Consider the following 17,803-nt stretch of genomic DNA (forward strand, 5'->3'; position numbering starts at 1 on the left):
GTCTTGCTAACCTTCACATTCTCTTTGTTGCTAAGTTCTATATAGCATCATAAGTGACATTTTTGCAGATGTGAGTCAGGGAAAGGAGCATGGCCCTTTTGATTCTGATTTAATATTAGTAAACTGCATGTTATTTGTGACATTTCTATTATTCTTAAATTTCCCTGGCAAAAAAGTAAAATAAAATGGAAAGGGAGTCTGCTTTCATCTGTGGAAGGGGATAGAAATAATCATCACACAAGTTGTAGACTTGGTAATGAGACTGGGGGGTGGACATATTACCAGTCTTTCAACTTGGGCTTTACTTCTCTTGTGAGTACAAATAGGCATTTTATAGGGAAACACATTTTGTATTTATTTCCTTAGGCATTGCTGCTTGTATAATCTACAACACTATAACAAAGATTGAGTATTATAAAATACCAAACTTGTTTCTCACATACGGAGGTTTGGTGTTAATTTCCATTTGTATTTACTTTTGCTTTCATGGTCATTGTGATACCGAAGCATAGTTCAGTAGTGGTGCCATAATAGGTAGTTCATTCCGTTATTCTTTTATATTTTATTTTAAATTGCTGGATTATATTACTAAAGATTTGTCTGTTTTTTAGGTGGATCGTAGATATGGAAGGTGCTCCAGGTACATTATATGAAGGGGAGAAATTTCAGCTTCTATTTAAGTTCAGTAGTCGATATCCCTTTGATTCTCCTCAGGTAATTAGTTTCTCTCTCCCTCCCGCTTACCTCCCATTTTTTTAGATTATAACTGCATGGTATATGCTGAATATGCATTGTCCACACTTCTCGTAATTTTAAGGTTCTGTGTTAGTTACATGGGTTTCAATTGTACACTCAATTGTGCAGTTGCCACCTCTTTTAAACATGTTTCTGCAGTAGAGAAATATGTCCACTTGTTCTCCTAGGAAGAACAGAGTAAATCTGACATTTCTGAGTGTCACTTGAATCCTCTTGGGGATTTTTTCTGACCAATGAAAGAGCAACACAGGGGCAGTGTTTCTCTGCTTTTGGAATGTAGATATAGAGTGGATGATAAACTTCTTTTTTCCTCTATTCTTGCCTCCAAACCCCGGTGCTGCTCCTTAATGTCACTTTCCTTGCAGTTTCTCTGCTGCTCCTGTCGGTACTGCTAGGGAAGTACTGTAGGTAGGACCACAGCTGTGATTGTGGCAGGGGAGCACAAACATAGGTGTTGTGGCATGGTAGGAGAAGCTTGATAATCTGTTGGTACTACATGAGTTAAGGAACAAACTTGGTTCATTTTTTCTTGAATCAGCAGCAGGAGCTGCAGAGGAAGTACACTGTCCTGTTGGAAAGGTTGCTATGTTAATCTCTAGTGACATCAAACCAACTAAAGGAGCAATTTCAATGCTGAGCTACATTCACCCTCCACAACCAGAGGGAAGGTTACAAAGTGTGGCTTTCAAGGGGAAGGTGGGTAGGCAGAAAACCCTCTCTCTACCCCCTGAAAAAAGGAGGAAAAGCCAGGAGCGAGAGTACTTTTAGTCTTCATGTCCATTCAGTTTTGACCTCTCAGCTGAAAGTTCTGAGTTTGTGAATTAGTACGAATTGTGGTGATTTCTATGGAGACATATTTATTGCAACTCATTCAAAAAGCCATACGAAAAGCTTAACCACAAAGATATGTTTAGGTATTGTGGTAAAAACTAGAATGCTGACTTTTCAGTCTTAGGTTTTAAGGAACAAACTGGCACCTGCACATCTGCACCCATCAGGTTTGCAGTGAAGTACTCATAGGTGATCCACAAGAGGGTAGCCACTTTCATTTGGTTCCAAGTAGGTCCTCTTTGTACTCATTACCCAAAGTGTGTGTGTGGCTGTGTGCAACTTATTGTAAAACAGTAAACAGACCAATACATGTACACTGGTTAGTACAGAAAACAATTAAGTATTTAAGTAAGGGATGCTTGACTGTTGAAGATAGCCAGAACTCCCTTAATAAAAATTCTGCCATATAATAAGTGCGTCTTGTATAATTTAACACCTTGATTAAAAAAAAAAGTGCATATATAGTGTAAAATAACAGTTTAAACTTCTGTCACTTAAGCACTAAGTTGTTTTCTGTCTCAAATGTATGTTGTCTCATAGTGTGCATGCATTTGCTTACTGAGTTGTGCATAGGTTTTATTTTTTGAATGGAGAGACATTAGTTTGAAAAAGAAATATATTGCTGGATGTCTGAAAAAATAAAACCTTCAGTATTTTAGGAATACCAGTAATAGCAGTATAAAAGTGCAAAGTGAAGTGAGGAGGGTGGTCTTGTGGTTAAGGCACTGGGCTGGAACTCAGAAGATCTGACTTTATTTCCTGTAACAGGGAGGTCCTAGGTGACATTGCGCAGGTTGTTTAATTTTTCTGTATCAGTTCCCCATCTATAAACTGGTGATGAGGATGCTTCCCTACCTTATGGGATGTTGTGAGAATGTATCCATAAAATATTTGGGAAGCTCTCACACAGTAGGCCATAAAAATATATAGATAAAAGGGAGTTATTACATCATCTGGTGATGGGTGAATACTGTGGGAAGTTGTTGATGGTTGGGTGAGGGGATTGGATGAAGAGTTGAGTAATGCTGGCTGCTGAGGGTGCTTCTTTCCCTCCACTTCCCTTGTCCCGTCTTTGAATTCTGGGTCAATTTTATATTTGATTAGTGATAGAAGGTTGACTTACGGGCAGTAGTTGCCACGATCACTCTTCTTTCCTTGTTTTGACCATGGCAACGTGACTCTAATTTGATTCCTGTCTATTTCTGAACACTTTTTTTCTTGTGTTATTTTGTCCACCTCAGAATTGTCCTTCAGATAGAGTATAATCTAAAATTATATATTTCATATGTGGCAGCATTCTGTGGTTTTATAAATCACAACTTTTTGTTAGTCTGTAGCATTAATTACCAAGGTTTTTTTTTCTGCTGGGAAAATCAGTTTCCCAGAACTTACATTTCTATTGTATTTGTTGTTAGGAGACTTACTCATTTATGCATCTCGTGGTATTTCCAGTTGAATAATGTTGTAGATTATGGAACCACTGAAACAGTGTGGTGGGTAGCCAGTCCATAGTCCTTTCTCTATAGAAGAATAAGATGAGGCTTTAAGACTGAAAAAATTTTCATGAAAGCTTTGTGATATCTTTATATCGCTATAATTTAGAGAAGCTGTCTTTGCACGTTTCTGTGCTGCACTGCTCTTTATAAGTAGTGATTACGTTTAACCTTTCAGTTCTTCACACTAGTTCTTTCTGTCATAAGTACAAGTCATTTTGGACCAGATTCTGCCATCCTTATGTTAATTAGTACCTTACTCAGCAAAAAGTCTTGCTGAAATCAATGGAACTACAAACAGAGTAAGATACTTCTCAGGGTAAGAACAGATGGCACAATCTGGCTTTTGAATATAAGGCATTACTGTTTCCAGAAGACACAAGAACGTCTGTTTCTCATTTAAATGTTAACAAATGCTAACCGTATTTTATTCTTTTTTAGGTCATGTTTACTGGTGACAATATTCCTGTTCATCCTCATGTTTATAGCAATGGTCATATCTGTTTATCCATTCTAACAGAAGACTGGTCCCCCGCTCTCTCAGTGCAATCAGTTTGTCTTAGCATTATTAGCATGCTTTCCAGCTGCAAAGAAAAGGTATGTTTGTTTCTTTTTATAATGCACTCAGAGTAAAATAAATGAAAGCTGCAAGTTTTCTATTTTTTCCAAAGTCTATATTTCTCACACTTGAATAATATTACCTTTTTTCTAATATAATAAAGTATACCATAACTTAAAACACTGAAATGTTTTGAGTAGTGCAGATGTTGACTTGTTATAAAGATTTTGTAGGAGGAAACAATTTTCTATTTGTAAAGAACCAAATTAATTGAAGTAGGATACATTAATAGGTTATTTTTTCTCATCCTTCATTTTTCCAGTTTGTTTTCTTAGCACAGAAGAGCCCACACAGCTGACAGTAAATTTTTGTCTCTAAAGTAAGCAGATATGGCACATGGAGCAGATCCACTGAGGCTCAATTTTTTTACATAAAAATTTTTCAGAGTAAGATTTGTTTTACAGCAGTCAGTTCTGGAATGATGCTGTTTTGCCAGATGTCTATTCTCACCACATCACAATTTCAGTTCTGATTATTTGCAGGAAAATATATATTATTGGGGTACAAAACAATGCTTATAACTATTTATTATTTCTGTGACTCTTCCCTTTTCACTGTGACCACCCCGTGACTTTTTTCAGAGAAGTGCACTACTCATTAGGCTATTGATAGGCTGCAGATCTTCGTGAGTGAAGGTGTAACCCAAGTCCATCTGGTCAATCTCACCAAGCTATGAGAAACTTCATATAGACTGGGATTCAAAACTATACTTGTGACACATTGAAGCCAAACTTCAGAAGTATTTTAGTTTGATAGTGGTTTTAGTTACATTTGCTTTTGCAAATAAGAGTGAATAATTAGTTTTCTTTGTCCAAACGTTCTGAAAAATTTGCAAACTTTTTTGCTCTGTCTGGGTATCTCTGCTTAAAGTTCTTGCTTAAAAGGGTGCTAAAGTGACTTTCCTGATCAGTGTAGACAGGGCCTAGTCCTACTTTTAACACATTTTACAAAATGTATGGCATTTATTTTTTGAATGTAAAAGTTTATTTAAATAGATAATATACTGTAAGTGATATATTGATTATTTGATTATTTTTAGGTTTTTTTTCTATTGCAGAGGCGACCTCCAGATAATTCATTTTATGTAAGAACATGTAACAAAAATCCAAAGAAAACAAAATGGTGGTATCATGGTAAGTATGTAATTTGGAGTAGGCATTTCAGAGGACTGCTAGGCTGAGTGCAAAAGAGTAACAATACAAAGTAGGATTTTAAGTAATTTTAAACACTTAAGCTTAGCGAATTTGGAACATAAAAACTTTTCCTGGGACACCAAATAAAAGATTTTTGTAAAAGAATAAATTATATTTTAGTAGGAAAACTGAGTTAGGGTTTTAAATATGCAAACTTAAATGGATATTTGTAGACCAGATCAGGATGTAAAACAGAAGTTTAAGAGTGGAGAAAATCAGTCAGAATAATTGGTTGATTCTACTCGCATTGTGAATTTTTATGAGCAACAGATTTTGGAAATTGCTGATACAAATAAAAAGAAGCTGAAAGTAAGAGACATGAAAAAGAAAAGATGTATGATGATTAGTGCTTCTAAAGTTGTTTGGGAACAAATTGAGTAAAGATCTTAGCTATAGCAATTCTAGATGAATACTAAAGAGGTTAGCAAAACCAGAATGCTTTTCTATGTAATTTGAATGTAATTATTTTAATATGATAACCCTGATCTATTAAATATAATCATGTGTTGGTAAAGTACATTTAATACAATGTTCTCTGAAATAAGTATATATGGGATATTTTAATTGAAGAGTAAAATCTTGGATGATTGTCATTACTTGGTATTGGAAGACTTGCTGCAACTCACCCCCAAAAAGTGCACCCTGGAGCTGTTTTCCCCTGATTTTCAGAATTAGAGTTCCTAAGGGTATGTCTACACTACGGAATAAGGTCGAATTTATAGAAGTCGTTTTTTTAGAAATCGGTTTTATATATTCGAGTGTGTGTGTCCCCACAGAAAATGCTCTAAGTGCATTAACTCGGCGGAGTGCTTCCACAGTACCGAGGCTAGAGTCGACTTCCGGAGCGTTGCACTTTGGATAGCTATCCCACAGTTCCCGCAGTCTCCGCTGCCCATTGGAATTCTGGGTTGAGATTCCAATGCCTGATGGGGCAAAACATTGTCGCGGGTGGTTCTGGGTACATATCGTCAGGCCCCCCTCTTCCCTCCCTCCCTCCGTGAAAGCAAGGGCAGACAATCGTTTTGCGCCTTTTTTCCTGAATTACCTGTGCAGACGCCATACCACGGCAAGCATGGAGCCTGCTCAGGTAACCATCACCGTATGTCTCCTGGGTGCTGGCAGACGCGGTACAGCATTGCTACACAGTAGCAGCAACCCATTGCCTTCTGGCAGCAGACGGTGCAATACGACTGGTAGCTGTCCTCGTCGTGTCCGAGGTGCTCCTGGCCACGTCGGCTGGGAGCGCCTGGGCACACATGGGCGCAGGGACTAAATTTGGAGTGACTTGACCTGGTCATTCTCTTTAGTCCTGCAGTCAGTCCTATTGAACCGTCTTATGGTGAGCAGGCAGGCGATACGGATTGCTAGCAGTCGTATTGTACCATCTTCTGCTGGGCAGGCATGAGATGAGGATGGCTAGCAGTCGTACTGTACCATCTTCTGCCAGGCAGCCATGAGATGTGGATGGCATGCAGTCCTTCTGCACCGTCTGCTGCCAGCCAAAGATCTAAAAGATAGATGGAGTGGATCAAAACAGGAAATAGACCAGATTTGTTTTGTACTCATTTGCTTCCCCCCCTCCCCTGTCTAGGGGACTCATTCCTCTAGGTCACACTGCAGTCACTCACAGAGAAGGTGCAGCGAGGTAAATCTAGCCATGTATCAATCAGAGGCCAGGCTAACCTCCTTGTTCCAATAAGAACAATAACTTAGGTGCACCATTTCTTATTGGAACCCTCTGTGAAGTCCTGCCTGAAATACTCCTTGATGTAAAGCCACCCCCTTTGTTGATTTTAGCTCCCTGAAGCCAACCCTGTAAGCCGTGTCCTCAGTCGCCCCTCCCTGCGTCAGAGCAACGGCAAACAATCGTGCACCTGAGTTGAGTGCTGTCCAGAGTGGTCACAACGGAGCACTCTGGGATAGCTCCCAGAGGCCAATACCGTTGAATTGTGTCCACAGTACCCCAAATCCGAGCCAGCAAGGCCGATTTAAACGCTAATCCACTTGTCAGGGGTGGAGTAAGGAAATCGATTTTAAGAGCCCTTTAAGTTGAAATAAAGGGCTTCATCGTGTGGACGGGTGCAGGTTTACATCGATTTAATGCTGCTAAATTCGACCTAAAGTCCTAGTGTAGACCAGGGCTAAGATTCTTCAGTGTAAATACTCTTTTCTAGTAGAATTTGACTTAGGGTATTACTCTGTTTCCAATGAGAATTGAACAGTATCAGCTGCACTGATATATATTTTGTAACTTTAATCTGTTTATCGTTTGCATGTACATTATCTTATTTTCAGTTTAAAAATTGAGCCCAGAGTTAAAGAATAGAAATCCTGTCATCCACAAGACTAATGTGATGTTTCAGGAACATTTCAATAATCACATCCCCTTTCTTCTCTTGTAACATGTTTTTTCTGTTGCTCTGGTTAATTCTGGAGAAATATATAATACTTTTTTCTTGAGGATGTGAGCACTGAAGAATTATCCCTGAAACTAGATGGGCATACAATACCAAAAATGCAAAGTTTCAAGTGTGTGGGCTCCAGAATCTGGGGAAATGAAGGATAAAATTAGAGCTAAGATAATAAATGCCTGGCTCAAATGGAGCGCTATAAGTGGTGTAATATGTTACAGGATGAAACCAGTAAGATTGAAAGGGAAAGTCTATAAAACTTCTAGTTTTAATGTATGGCCCTGAGTGTTGGGCAACAAAGAAACATGAGTAAACAATCTGTTCCACAGAAATGTCAAGGTTGAGAGATGAGTGGCGTAACCAAGAACACGTGAGGAATGTGTGTGTTAAGAGAAGTACTCAAAGTTAACGCCCATAAACAAAAAAATGAGGGAGTGCAGGCTCATGTGGCTTTGTCATGTAAAAAGCAATTCTGACAACTATGTAAAAAGCAATTCTGACAACTATGTGGGTAAGGAACAGAACAAGACTGAAGGAAAAAGATGACAGGCCAACCCAGGAAGAAGTGGAGGGATATCATAAAGGAAGATGTTAAGGTATGATGTGAAATAAAATATGGCATTGAACAGAGCACAGAGCGAGAGGATTTGATGGAATTGACACAAGGAAGATTTTTTTCTTAATTATCTTATTTCCTCTTGGTAGTCATCTTCCAAGAAGACTAGTTAATAGTTTTCATTTTGTGATGAGATCTGTTCTAATTTTATTCTTAATTTGTGTCAGAGAAGATGAGACTCTTCTTTAGGATTTAGGGCTGAAGTCTCTGCAGGGTAGCAATCTCTAGGTGCTACTCCAGTTTTCCTACAAGTGAAAAATTGGATTTGAGAGTGAAAATCTAGCTATAAAAATAAACATGATTATCTGATTCTGAAAGTTGATCACTAGCGGTTGTATAGTAGTTAAACTTCTATTTCCATTCAACTAGTCATCAAATAGATTCATAGACACTAAGGTCAGAAGGGACCATTATGATAATCTAATCTGACCTCCTGCACAACGCAGGCCACATAATCTCACCCACCCACTCCTGCGAAAAACCTCTCACCTATGTCTGAGCTATTGAAGTCCTCAAGTTGTGATTTAAAGACTTCAAGGAGCAGAGAATCCTCCAGCAAGTGACCCGTGCCCCATGCTACAGAGGAGGGCGAAAAACCTCCAGGGCCTCTTCCAATCTGCCCTGGAGGAAAATTCCTTCCCGACCCCAAATAGGGTGATCAGCTAAACCCTGAGCATATGGGCAAGATTCACCTGCCAGATAAATGGTTCTTTACACAGTGGAAAATTCTCCAGCCATTCTTTTCTGCTTGAAAGGCAGAAAAATCGAGTAATTGCAGAACAAAACTGGGTAACAGTAGATAAAAATAGAGAGAGATCAACTCAAACTTGGGAAGGTTACAGTCAGGAAAGGACAAGTCTGTTTAAAAAATGGCTCATGCTGCTGAAATTGGAAAGTTTTCACATATATAACACCTAAATCAATTTTAACTTCCTTTCCTAGTTGCTAATTATCAAAGATGTGATGGTCTCCTCTTTGCTCAGTTCTTTAAAAGTAAGTGTCAATTCTGGAGCAATACTGGACTATTAAATTTTAAATTTGTCTCGGAGCTTGTCTATCTGGTGAGTTACTGCATAGCAAGCCAGAATGTGAATTTACAGAACACTAGCTTGCTGCGAACTATCTGGCAATGTGAAACCTGCTACTGACTACTAAATGTACCGTAGTGTGCTTTGAGGTGTTCAGGTTTCAAGAGAACCTATTACTTTTGGGGAAGTCTGTGCCACTGGGCATGTGCAGAATTAATGTCCCCCGCAGATTTCTTTGCTTCCTCGCAGAAAAAGATGGGGAAGCAAAGGGAAGCCTCAAGAGCAGTCACGCACCCCTCCTCAGCAGCGTGAGTGTGTCATTTCAGGCCCGCAGAGCAGCCCTCAGAGAGGTAAATCACCACAGGAGGGAAGTGGGGCTGGGGATATCCCAGCTGCTGGCTCCTACCCTGCGCTGGGCTCAGCTGTTAGTCCTGGCTGGGCTGGGGGCAGAGGAAGATAGGACTTCGTCTTCCCCTGCAAGGAGCAGACTGGGCTGAGTCAGACCCACCCCCTGAAACCTCCCTGGCTGCAGGAAGTTACCCTACCCCCCACCCCCTCCCGCTTCCTGCCCCCATTTTCAGCCACAGGAGGAGGGATTACTGTTCAGGGAGGTGCTCCCCTGTCCACCAAATCCCTGTGTCTGGACCCCCCCTCACACCGAGACTCCTCCCCCCCCCCGCACTGGACTCAACCCCCACCAATCTCCACTACCACTTGCATCCAGAGCTCTGCTGAGCCCCTGCCCTGCACCCAGACCACCCCCTATTGAGCTCACCCCAACAAGCCCCACCACCCAGATGATCCCCCTGCATCCCAACCCCACTGAGCCCCAACCAGCTGCACCCAGACCTCCACTCCCCCCAGCACCCAGACATCCCTGCTGAGCCCCCTCACATGCAGACCCCACCTGAGCCCCACACCCAAACACCCCTCTGCTGAGCCCCAACCACCTTCACTTGGACCCCCTGCAGACTCCCATTCCCCCTGCACTCAGAACACCCCAACAAGCCCCTGTACGTCCAAATCCCCCCCCCAGACCCCTCACTGAGTTGCCCAGACCCAGATTGCCTCCACACACACAACTCTCTCACCCCACACCTGGATCCCCCCCCACACACACTAAGCCCCTCCACACTTGGATCCTGCCAGGCTAAGCCTGCTTGCCCCACAGCTGGGCAAGTGTGAGACTCTGTCCCTCCCATTTACTATCTTGGTGCACCAGTCATGGAGGGGCAGGGCCCTGGGATGTTTCTGTGGCAGACCCAGCCCTTGCCTGTGTCAGGGTCAGGTGCAGCCTCACTGCTGAGTCTGTGTCCCTCGGTGGGAGGTGAGGGGCAGCAGGGTGATCTCCCATTGCTGTGCAGCCAGTGGCCTTTGCTCCCCACTACTATGCTGGAGCCTCCACATTCATTTATTGATGAATAAAATATGCAGATTTTTGCAGAATTTTAGAATATAGTGTTCAGAAATTTTATTTTTTTGGCACAGAATGTTTAATGTTTTGGTCCAGAATTCCCTCAGGAGTATCCTATATTGCCCTTACTATCCTCTCTTCTTAATTGCACGTACTGTAATTAAAAATCCTCTGCTGCTGCTATATGACAATGGCACTAGCAGGGGGGGTTAAAAGGAGATTGTTTAAAATCTAATTCCTTTGATTGAAGATGTGCTGAATTGTGGGAAGTTGGGAAGCTTAGCTTGAGAGCTGATCTTCCTGCTTCTGCAGAAGAGCTGTCCTCAGCCTTATATACTCTTAAGAAGTTGTTGTGATCTGCCCTTTTCAAAGGAAGAGGAAGCAGTCAGTCCCATTTTTCCATCTCCCTGTTGCAGGGGAATGAAACATTTTCCCCTTCTCCAAGAAGTAGTTGGTATTCCGATCATAGCCACGCAAGTTGGAATAACGCTTAAGTGGGAGCCTTTATAGTGACACAGGCATATGGTTGTTCTCAGATCTGCCTTCACCCCATCTGATTGTAGCTCTTTGGGGATTTTGTCTCAGATTCCAAAAAAACAGTGTCACTTAAGGTGTTTGATGTGTGTTCATGAGCCTCGCCTACCTAGGCAGGACATCGATTCCTGTGGAAGCTGGATGGTGTTTGTCCCCAAACAGTGTTGTTGATTGCTGCTGCTTTTCCTGGGATGTGCTTTTCCTGACACCCTTACAGGACTATCTGTGGATGGTTCAGATACTCGCTCTTTACCTCCAATGCATCCTGTCCAACTTGTAAACGAAGAGTTTTAGTTCTTCACCCTCCTTCTGGTGCTATGAAATCTTCTTTTCATGTACTGTTACCAAGGACAGAGTATCTTGCCATCAGGATGGAGTGGGGAGTATATTTAATTTAAAATATAAACTTTTTTTAAGTTTAGTGTGTACAGAAATATTGATAAGGTCAACACTCATTTTTTTATTTAGGCTTAAACAGTTTCTTGTAGCCTTTATTATGTACATTTTAAGACAATACTATTCTCACCTCAGAATTAGATATACATGCAAAAACAGATAAGGCAAGAAAAGTAAATGGCCAGATTACCTCTCCTGAGGACAGAGACTCTTTTCAGATCTCTGGTATGTTTTCCCCGTGTCTTCTCCACTCTCTTGTTGTTAATCACTTATCTTGTATCCCTTGTTTGATAACGTTGTGCAGACTCTGTTTACCAAGTTACCTCATCTGTGTACCTATATAATTAAAATATTCTCATGCATAAATCACAATAACTAACCTGAACTAATACATTTTTGCATTATCCTGCTAAAATTTACTTTTATCTGTCTACTTCTATCTAATCTCTGCTGTCACCACCTTTGGCTCTATCCAGTTCTTACCTTACAATAGCAGTTATCCTTCTTACTGATCTATTTTTATGGCCTTGAGCTTTTACTTGTTAGCTTGTCTTGTTGCAGGGGCCACACCTGGAGCCCTCTTGTCACTCTGTTTCATCTTGCTATTTACATAGACCAAAAGTTTCACAAATAAGACACAGAACCCAAGTGTCACGGTTTACACAACCTTGAAGCAGTTTCAGCTGAGTTCTGAAATGCTGCATCAGTAGAAACGCATTCAAAAAGCCAAAATTCCTTTATATATTCTTATTCTTGTAATACTACATTTATAACATTCATTTCTCTAACATTATTTGACATATATATTTGAATAAGACATTTCATTACACAGTTCTCTAAAAAATGGTGAATAACTCCACTGTAAGATGAGATTTGGAAGAGATTTTAAAAGGCAGAAATAGCTGCAGTAGCATTGGGAACTATGGGAGGGGAAAAAAAGCCTGACAAAACTGGCATTTCCCTTAGAGTATGAATGGGTTTTCCTCCCCGTGTGCTTTAGAGTATGTCTACACTGCAGTAAAACATCAGTGGCTGGCCCATGTCAGTTCACTTGGCTTGGAGGACTATAACACTGCAATGTAGGCATTTGGGCTCAAGCTGGAGTTTGGGCTCTGGGACCATCCCATCTTGCTGGATCCCAAAGCCCACAGGCTGAGCCCAAGTCAGGTGACACAGGCCAGCCACAGCTGTTATATTGACATGTAGACATATCCTCTGAGACAGATCCAAGCTTAATTTATTCAACTGTCTATAACTTAGACCATTTTTGTGGACATATTGAAAGTCTTCCAACGACTTTTGGAATATTCGGAAACAAGAAACACATCTGAAAGTTAGTGTGTTGCCATTAATATTGTGTTTTACTAGGGAATTGTGTGGGAGCAATTACATAGAATTTTTTCCCATCAATTCAATGTATGTGAAAGACTTTAGGTTTACAATGTCAACTTTATTACACCAACTACAGTTTTTGTGGTGGTTCCTAAGACACACTCATTTGTGGCAGGGAATAGCAATCTTCTCCCCTTCTGTTGAAGTGGCAAAGAGTCCTGTGGCACCTTATAGACTAACAGACGTATTGGAGCATAAGCTTTTGTGGGTGAATACTGACTTCGTCGGATGCATGCTTGTATTGAAGTTTATGCTTACCACCTTCTCATACAACTGTACGTAACTTTGTAATATATCTTGCCTATATTGGTCAGGAAGCCACTTCTTGAGTAATCCAGCTTGTCAAATAACTTTTTTCAAATAAATGGTGAAAAATCTTGTGTAGTTTGAACTCAGTTGTAGGTGACAGTATGATTTGCTCAAAATGTGGCCTCCCTAGTATTTTTTCTTCTATTTGCAAAGTCTGTGTATTTCTTTAATCTCTCAAGAGCATTTCTTAGTCATCAAAAGCTCAAAGCATCAAAACTAAGATGCGTAGTGTGTACAGTGAAGGGGCAAAATGCTGAGAAGAAACAGATTTTTAATTTCAGGTTTACAATGGATTGTCTGGATCATTAAATATTGAATACAAAATATTTAATGTGAAAAATAACGGTCTTTTGTAATGAGATTAGCATATACCAACATTAATCAATCATAATTTTGATAAACACATTTTTCCTAAAGTCACTATGTATCACTGGGCAAAGTTTTTTATAGTTTTTTATCTTGCTTTGTAATCTGAATTCAATTTCCTTAAAACAGCAGTGTTAGACATTTGTTGTACTTTCACCTATGTGGTAACATATATGCTAGGAGTTGCTTCTGCATCTGTACCTCTCAGAAAATTGGGATTTGAATGTATATTTGTTTTCCATAAATCTTTTTTTGTTTTAAAGATGACACCTGTTGATGTCACCACTTTGTGATCCTCCAAGCAGAAGATTGTCCTACTGAGAAAATGAGCACTTTGATCATTCAGTCTTTGAACTTTAACCTTTGACTGGAAGTGACCTATAGACAATGAAGACTACTTCCTTTGACTGCATTCTTACTAGTGTGCATTCTGGGCGCATGTTGATCGCTGGTTCAGTCCATGCAACTTGACATGCTTTTATTAGTCATACAGTATTAATGCAGGTGTCTGGAAATGTCAGAAAAATTCCATTTATTTTTATTTTTAAGCTTTTGGCAGAAATCCAGGTCTTCATGTATTGTGCAATAACAGTTGAACTCCTTGGCAGTTTTATGGCATCCATTGCCGGCAATGGATGTTATACCAAGAAAAGTTTTGATCCTGCTGCAAAATAAATTAATTGGATGGTAGGGCTTATGGAAAGTTTTTGATATTTTGGGATTATAAGCAAGGGATCCAACATTACTTTGAAACCATCCCATTCTTTTATATTTGGATTCTGTGCCATGTGATCGCAAAACTAGCAGCATAATTAACATGCTTCGCTAAAGGACTAATAAGATCATATTTATTAAATTGTTTATCTGCTGTCAAATTGTTTTGACATGGAAGGCTTTCAAGTGACATTGGGAGAGAGGTACAATGTTATCCCTATGGTGAAATAAAAATACCTTTTTTGTATGGTAGTTACTCATATCTCTAAAGCAAAGATATGAGTAATAATTGGGTATGAGTGGCTTAATCAAGACTTACTTTTGGAGATACAAGAAAATGGCAGTGATATAATTAAATTTGCTGCAGTCCACAATTGGGCCTGTAATTTGTACATTAGAACTTTTTTCCATGTAGATTGCACACTGTTACTTCCTGCTAGCCATCAGCATGAGCCCTACTGCCTACACAATATTTCATTTATTTATGTGTTTGAAAACAATCCATATAACATTTTTGTTTGTTGCTGTTTTTGTTGTTGTATGTCATGTTTGAATGTTACAAAACAATATTTTGATTGAAAAGCTTTGTCAGAATATATTTTCTTGTAAATTATTTCTTTACCTTGTAAGCATCATCTTGTCTTTAATCCTGTACTATAAAGAAAGAAATACATTTTTGACAGAGGCTTAATGTTTTGACACAAAAGTGTGGACCTTTTTATTTAAGTTTAGACAAAAGTATATTTTCTTAACTTGCTTGTCCTACAGGCATAACAATTTTTTTCCAGCTTTTTCTTCACAAAACTTTAATTACAGCTAGATTAACTTTTTTCTACAGAGAAATAATTGTTGAAAAATAGGTAATTGTTCTCACCACTGTGTAATTTTATGATACTACAACTAGGATGTCTTTTTAGAAAACACTGATGTCTTTTATAAACTTACTACCTTTACACATATGCAACATTTCTATAACAATGCTGTTTTTACTGTTGCCTTATTGTTGACTCCTTAAAAAAAAATGTAGTCAATAAACAAATGTCTAAATCAAATAACCATTTACTTTATTTTTAAAATAAGAACCAGAAACAGCTAAACTTAAAAAAACAAAATAGAACTAAAAAATTGGCCAAAAATATTCAAATATTTTTTTACTGCTGTATAATCGACAAATTGTATAGCCTTGTACATACTTCTGTATGTTATCTAATGTTTAAAATATAAATTTTAAAAAGTGTAAATGGTGAACTCAGGGTGGGTAGAAATCAAATGGATCAGCTTTGTACAGCCATTGAATTATGGATATTATCAGTAAAGTAGGGCTACTCTACTATCTTTTCTATTATATTAGAAACCCTTTTTGGCCTTTAAAACTCAACAGTAAAAAGTAGTTGTGAATATAAATTTGGTGTACATATACTTTCACAATAAACACTTTTTTTTAAAGGGGGGAAAAAATCTGTCAGTTTCTGTTAAGAGCCAAAAATCACTTTCAGAATTGAAACAGTTGTGCTCCTAATTATAACTAACCTGTATTTAGCATGAATTTACAGATGTAAGTTAATCATAACGATCCAGTTATTAGTATCTGCAAACTGTTACTATGCATGAGCAGTAACTTTTTATGAATATTTAATCTATTTCTTATTAACTTACTTGCTCTGTATTACTGATTGACTTGATTGATGTATCTTGCAAAATTCCATGTATTTCTCTTCCTACAGCTGGTTCACATAATGGATCATGTCAAATATTCACTTGCTAATCCACAGTAAAGAAATGGTACTGTGACACAACTTAATGCCTCTGAAAGAATTATTACAGTGCATCATGTCAAAGATTGATGTAATTGTTTTCATACTGTGGATTGTGATAATACAATATAATGGTTTGAAGAAGCTTTATAATGCACTGCATCTTATCAAAGATACATGCTGTAGTGTTTAGCATTATACTTTGATTCACCTATCAGCACCATTGTATGGATTAACATAGAGATGAATAAGTAAATAATCAAATAGCTGGCCTCATTTATGCTGCTGTTTTAAAACAAAAGAAAATATGAAAACCGTGTTAAAGTAACATGGATATTCTTATTTAAAACCAAAAAAGCAAGGTATATTAGAAGAGAAAGTATAACAAGTTAACTGTCGTGGATTCTGAGTGCTGTTGCTGTTTGATAAATAAAATTCACCCTGTAGAGAGGACCAGCACAAAGCCTGTGCATCACTTACGTCCTGAAAATAGTGAAATTACTCTGATAGTGCTGTGCTGTCTCAAAATAGAGTTTACATTAGGTGTAAGTGGTGTTGGCCCTCCCCATGGGTGAATTTTGCCCTGTGTGTTGAACTCTTGTCTGTCAGTGGGAGTTCCTCATATGAAGTGGCAACAGAATTTGCTCCAAACTACCTTGCTTTGCTTTTATATCAATATTCAGATTGTTTATACATTTGTTTTCTGTTTGGTGTGTTTATACCATAACACAATAAATACTTATTTTTAAAATAGATCAGTGCCCTTGAATGGAAATAAGTGTGACCCCTACATGGTGAAGTACAGAAGCATTTCCCGTACTTCATTTAGCTGTCTGACACAGCTGTCAGAGTGATTGCAAAATGATGCAATGGAAATCGAGATGAGTTTATATAACACTGTTGTGCTTAACCTTCTCCTCCTCAACTATATATTGCAAAGGCCTAAGGAAATACTTTCTTTACATTTGAATACTTTAATATGGAAGGGAGAATACCCACTAGATTATCATGCTGCTTTGGGGCTATTTTTTAGTTTGTGTTGATATTTATATACACTTATGTAATTGTTTTGGTGTCCTTTTGGCAAGCACTTTAAATACTGAATGGGGAGCAGGAATATTGTAGACTCTTTTGTTTGCTTTGTGGGAAGAGAGATTATATTACTTCAGAGTACATTTTTGGACTGTTCTGGGAAGACATATTGCATCACATCAATAAATTTGTTCATAGTTTGAACAAATTGAAAACTCATCTTCCACTTCAGAGGAAAAGGGAAAACTCTTAGTATCCAAAAACGAGTTCTGTAAAAAGTAAGGTCTTTTCAATATTTGTGATTGGTGATGACATATTATTTTAGATTTTTTTGGTGTTTATCTATCTTTTCTTAAAATCTAGAACAACATAGTTAAAATTTGAGATGAGTGTACATTAAAGTGACCTTTACTGTATGTTCTATAACAGAAACCAAATGACAGCTGAACTCCCTTTTCCTACAACTCATTTTTGTAAGGATCAAAAGTTAATTAAACTGAGCAATGGGAGGAGAAGAGTGACTTTGGTTGATATGTATGTACATTTAGTTGTTGATATGTAATCGTGTGGCAGCCTAATGTTTCCACAACTCCTACAATGGGAATTTTAAGGGAATGGAATTTTGGATATCTTTGTAAAACTGTAAGAGATTAAAGATATTATGTGCTTTAAACTCTCAAAATAAATAATTCAGTGTCACAAATTTTAAAATGTTTGGCTACTGCTGCTATATTTTAATTTTGATTTTTTTCAATAGCAGTACTGTATATTCTGTGCTTACATATTTTTCATCATTTTATTTTCCTTCCCGTTATGATCCTCTATTCTGTATTCTAAAGGATATTCATCAGATTATTGGGCATTTTTAGTTTAATTTTCCATAGTGGATTAAACATCTTTAGAGCTTTTTATGTTGTATTCCTTTTTTTAAATAAACGTATAGGT

The 17,803-nt window shown here is 38.4% G+C and overlaps 1 protein-coding gene across 5 annotated transcripts in view; it reads left to right on the forward strand.

Annotated features, from left to right (window-relative positions):
- UBE2W (ubiquitin conjugating enzyme E2 W) overlaps positions 1 to 17,803 on the forward strand; it is a 57,032-nt gene that overhangs the window by 11,119 nt on the left and 28,110 nt on the right. For 2 of the 5 annotated variants that reach the window (XM_073330846.2, XM_073330847.2), the window contains exons 3-5: positions 612 to 714; positions 3,522 to 3,677; positions 4,739 to 4,832. In XM_073330846.2, the coding sequence (XP_073186947.1) occupies positions 612 to 714; positions 3,522 to 3,677; positions 4,739 to 4,832 (353 nt within the window). Of the gene's footprint in view, positions 1 to 611; positions 715 to 3,521; positions 3,678 to 4,738; positions 4,833 to 13,621; positions 15,869 to 17,803 lie in introns of those variants that run through there. The other 3 variants (XM_073330849.2, XM_073330850.2, XM_073330848.2) reach the window with 3 other exon arrangements.

The sequence above is a fragment of the Lepidochelys kempii genome, chromosome 2 (genome assembly GCF_965140285.1).
Source record: "Lepidochelys kempii isolate rLepKem1 chromosome 2, rLepKem1.hap1, whole genome shotgun sequence".
In the NCBI taxonomy this organism is placed as follows: Eukaryota; Metazoa; Chordata; order Testudines; family Cheloniidae; genus Lepidochelys; species Lepidochelys kempii.